Genomic DNA, 5,000 nt, shown 5'->3' with positions numbered 1-5,000 from the left:
TAACTGAGTTTCTCCATACCTGATTTTGGGTAGCTCACAACGAACACATCGTCAGATCTGGTCTGGAAATTTACTATATAATCGTGCAATGCTGCTGGCTCTGTGGCGAAGAACGCGGGGATCGGTATTCCTTCAATGGCGAAGGTGCTTGGTGAGGTCCAGTCACCCTCCCGTAGTTGGTAAACAGGAAAGCTCTTGCTTCCCATATCTTGAATATCTTTTAAGAGAAGTTGTGGTGCATCGCCGCCATCTTGAAAACTAGAAACGCGCGAAGTCTGGGGAGAACACTGTTTTTAGCGGAGCGCGGAGCACCATACTTAAAGAAAATATGGTAACCCATCGATGTGAGAAAATTTGGTTTTATCAGGAGCCCATGAGTTGGAGCCAGCAACTCCCATGTAAAAGTGTCACGGCGTTTTCACGAACCGAGTTATTTTTAAATCAAATTTCCCGCGAATTCAGATCAATCACATGCGTCCATACTTAATCAGCAACCTGACCGGAAGTTTGTGTTAGCAGTGAGGATGAATCGTGTCAGAGATTACTCCGACAATTTAAGTAAGAGAGGATGAGGTGGAAATCGAGCAAGGAAGTGCGTTCTCGTCCTTTGCCTGAAAGAGCAGTCAACCTCGATCTTCAACCAAATCAACCAAACAGAAAAAGAGCCCCACTGGAAATTCTGCTCTTTCGGATAATCAGATCGATGACCTAACGTCTTGGATATTTTCTATTGAACAGGTAGCTGAGTGCATTCCCATAGAGGCAACGCTTTGTAAAGCACGTGCTGAGCGAGCCACAGAAAGGAAATTTTCAGATACTGATTGTGGGATTTTTGTCGGAAGTTTTGAATGCTTTCGACAGAACGTTCCTACGTACCTGACAAAAAGAACAGGAAAGCTGCATTTTCGGTTGCCTGGATGAAACTACTTGGAAATTTTATTCACGGAAAATCATCCCAGGAACGCTTAACTGTCGAACGATTCTTGGTTGGACAACGGTTCGAGGACGAATTGGTTCACGCGGTTCTAAGCGTACTTCACGAAATGGTTTATACGAAGGTGCATTCACATATACAATCAAGAAAGTCGTCTACTGGTACATCGGAGACTCAGCCCAGATTGGCCGGGTAATCTAACAGAGCGACAGCTCCAAACAAAAGATCCCCGATAATTTAAATAAATTTAAATACAACAAATACAAGTACTGTTTATCGGTACTGCGGAGCAGCTCTCCACAGAATGATAAGGCTTTGAGCAGAGACATTGCAACAGACGAAAGGCCGTGCTAAGGTTGCTGATGAAAAAAAAGGGGACGATGGAACTCGAGCTTGCGTCATTACAAGAGCTTACAATGAAAGATCAGTCTAAAATATCGTCTAGCTTACTAAACGTAGACGAAGGAAATTGTGTTTTTCCTAGAACTGAACTCATTCCTTTGACAATTATTTTGAACAAATCAGTTGTTTTGATTCTACTCAATCTAATCTAAAGTGTAACTCTCCTATTAACTGACATTCACAGGTATGAACAAGACAGTCTTGAAATATCTAGCAGTGCATCATAACTCAGGAATTAAATTAAATTGAAAGAGTTCGTGTCCGTATTATATTCCAGGCTTTCAGTTAGTGAGGCCAACCAAAACGAAATCTTTGAACTGGGTTGCGTACACTCTTTGTTGTTAAAACACATTTCATTGTTGTACATGTATAAAGCAAGCAACCATTAGCATTTATTTGCATGCATATAGTGCATCATTTAGTTAATATTCTTTACTGATCAATATTGTGGCCATTTTGACAGTATGATATATCAAAATAATATTGTTACCAAGAATCACATACAAAGCTGTACAGTCATACACTGTCACTGTGCATCCTCACACTTTGTTTCATATTAACTAAAATCGAAGTCATCCAAAAGTTCTTTACTGAACAATATTTCGCAGTTCTTCTGATTCAATTTGTTTATGAAAAATGCATGAAAATCATTTTTGTTCTAAGCAAGTTTCTACAAAAGTACATTTTTTTCTTCTTGCAGTCTAAGTTTCTAGAATTAGCACCTCTTTGTAAAGCTCCATTATGGATCACATTTGTTAAATAATATTGATAGTAAAAACATTGATGGATTTTATTATGCTTGCCAAACAGTCCAGTGTAGTAAACTCTCACTTACATTAACCAAAAAATAGTAACCACATCAATTTGAGTGTGATACTGTTTATAATGACACCCCATGCCATACACACTGTACTTGCAAACACAAATTATACACTATTCGTTGTTACTAATATTTTAAAAAATACAACCACACTTTTGAATTTACGGAAGGTTGTATTTTTTAAAATATTAGTAACACTTGTGCTATCCAGACCATTTGGAAACGTTATGCATTGTTACTAATAATGTGAAGTGGCATCCTGACTGCACTTGCTCATGGAAAGGAGAGTTGACTTACAGACTTGATTATCATGCAGTACTATATTGGACCCAGTTCAGAGATCCCAAGTTAAGACCAGCATTGTGATTTAGGATTTGTGAAAACTCTAAAATGGCTGTCTGGGGATTGCTTTCTATAATGACCCTTACCAAACCAACCTTATTTTTAACCTGGTTTGAATCTGTTTGAATGCTATTTTAACTATTTGCACACTAGTTTAAGGTCATCATATTCTATTTTAATCCTATTTTGCTAAAATTGAAAAATAGTGCCATGTATTTAAAATGTAGTTAAATAGAAGTTAAACACTAGTTAATGACCACTGATAGAATGAGTTCAGCTATTTGTAATCTATTTCTGAGAATAATAGGTTCCAAATAGGTATTTGCAATCTATTTATACACCACACATGTTTCATAATAGTTTAAAATATGCTATTTAAATACTAATTACAAGGCATCTACGAAAAAGTTGATGATTTAAAAAGTGGTTGTGAAATATTCTTTACAAAAATAGTAATTAAATAGTCTAGTTGAAATCTATTTCAAATGTATGGCATTCATAAATCTCCTAAATAGGAATAAAATAGTCTATTTAAAACTAGTTTGAACTTGAAAGGAGTATTTGAAAGGTATTTTCAAATTGCTGAGTATACTCGAATCATTAAAATTTTTCAAACAATTTTTTAATAACCTATTTAATACCTATTTAAAATGGGCAACCATCATAAAGCTTCAAAATAGGGATAAAATAGTCTATTTATAACTATATCAAATTGGAAAGAATAATTTAAAGGTATTTTTGAATTGCTGAGTATACACTCGAATCATGATAATGAGCTTGATGCTGGAATAATTTTTCATGTGAGTGAATACAGTCTGTATTTGAATGCAAGAAATCTGAAGGTCAAAAAAGTCTGGCCTTCCAGGCCTTAAGATTCAAGCCAGGCTTGACCAGGCTTTTTTGAATTTCCAGGCCAAAAATGTTTAAGTCGATCTTCAAGATTACGGACATTGACTGCAATTTAGTGTAACAGTGTCTGAATAGTGACCAGTGACCTTAACCAAACTCTGTGGGCTCAATTGAACTGTCTTTCAAGTAACAATCTTGATGGTGTCTTGCAAAATACGATGATGTTATGGTTTAACGGCCAATTACATGTATCTTTAATGTAGCTACGTAAACATTATATTATATCTCACACTTGAACATGAATATTATATTGACTGTTCCTAAATTTGACACCTGAGACTAAACCTTTGCATGATTATTCTTAGATGTACAGAGTCTCTGATAAAAGAGCTATGTAAATGATTTAAGCTAGTCCATCTCATTCTATGATGCTAAAGTACAGCTGGGATTTTATGGGAATCTTTACGAATTCCACTCAATGATTCAACTTGAGGGTCCCTTGAGTGAGTTGAAATTCTTGAGAATTTTGTGCAATAGTACTGAATGTGCCAGTGAGACAATAATCAAAGCTAAAGTGCCCTTTTAGGATTTGATTTCATCTGTTGCCTTGAAAAAATGAGCTTTAACTTCAACCTTCAATACATGTATAACAAGGTTTGGTCTTATTCAAAGCATGCCTGTGTGAATGCGATATTCTTTGAGTTAATTCACTACTCGTAATATATGTACTTTGCTTAAACAATGTCCTTTATCTGTACACGGAGAAATGAAAAAGAATTTAAAGCTTTTATTCTGATGTATTCTATAGATTGTGACATTAATATCATCAACGGATTACCTTGTTTGATGCTCTCATAATCGGCCTTATTACAAAAGGAACATGATGCATTACACACTCCAATTCAGTACTTAAGCCTTTCAATGAACTCCAGTATATTTCAAATCTTGCCCATTTATTGAATCCGTGGAAAGATTGTCATCCTCCGCCATCTTGAATAACAGAAAGACCGGACTGGAAACTAGTGAGCCCTTTTCGTTTTGGTCAGCAGTCAGTGGTAACCAGTCCAGCTCTTACAGATTTTGGGCGGTTTTATTCAAACGATCTACGATCACACTTTCGTGCATGGTCACGATATTTTGGTTAGTTTTACTCTTTAAATCCTGATCCAGGCAAGGAAATGCTTACAACAACTCAAGTAAACCGGTAAGCGTTAACTTTAAGCGAATAACATTTGATTTGATGCCTTATTGTCTTTAAAATGAGGAACGGTTTACCTGTATGTATTTTCACACCTTCGAGTCAATTTGTGAAGCAAGGATACTCAATTTGGCTTAAATGCTATAATCCTGTGAAAAAATTGGTAAACCTTTAATGAAGAACAATAAAGTTTTAGAGCAAATGGTGAAGCAAATGATTTGGAAAGCAAGTGCTCTCGCCTCATACCGCAAGCTGTATGTATACGATTGACAAATGATTTGATTCCTCGTAAAAATGTTAAATGCTGTCACTTTAACTATTGTAATCAATGCAGAAAATGCCTGAGAAAGCTATTATTGACGTTTGTAAGTAAAGAGATCCAAATTTATGAGTTTACTCTTCACACACTTTAGTTGTAATAGAAATGATCAGTGATTTAGAGGAATCAGTACATG

General features: G+C 35.8%; 1 protein-coding gene across 1 annotated transcript in view; it reads right to left on the bottom strand.

Moving 5' to 3' along the window:
* Nucleotides 1-290, bottom strand: part of LOC138057247 (sulfotransferase 1B1-like) — a 10,487-nt gene extending 10,197 nt beyond the window's left edge. Inside the window, exon 1 of the mRNA XM_068903291.1 lies at nucleotides 20-290. Coding sequence (XP_068759392.1) covers nucleotides 20-206 — 187 coding nt within the window. The 5' untranslated portion in view covers nucleotides 207-290. The remainder of the gene's footprint in view (nucleotides 1-19) is intronic.
* Nucleotides 291-5,000: the final 4,710 nt, after the last annotated feature.

The sequence above is a fragment of the Montipora capricornis genome, chromosome 7, assembly GCF_036669925.1.
Source record: "Montipora capricornis isolate CH-2021 chromosome 7, ASM3666992v2, whole genome shotgun sequence".
Taxonomy (NCBI): Eukaryota; Metazoa; Cnidaria; class Anthozoa; order Scleractinia; family Acroporidae; genus Montipora; species Montipora capricornis.
The sequence above is the reverse complement of the archived record's forward strand: the minus strand, read 5'-3'. Positions and strand labels throughout refer to the sequence as shown.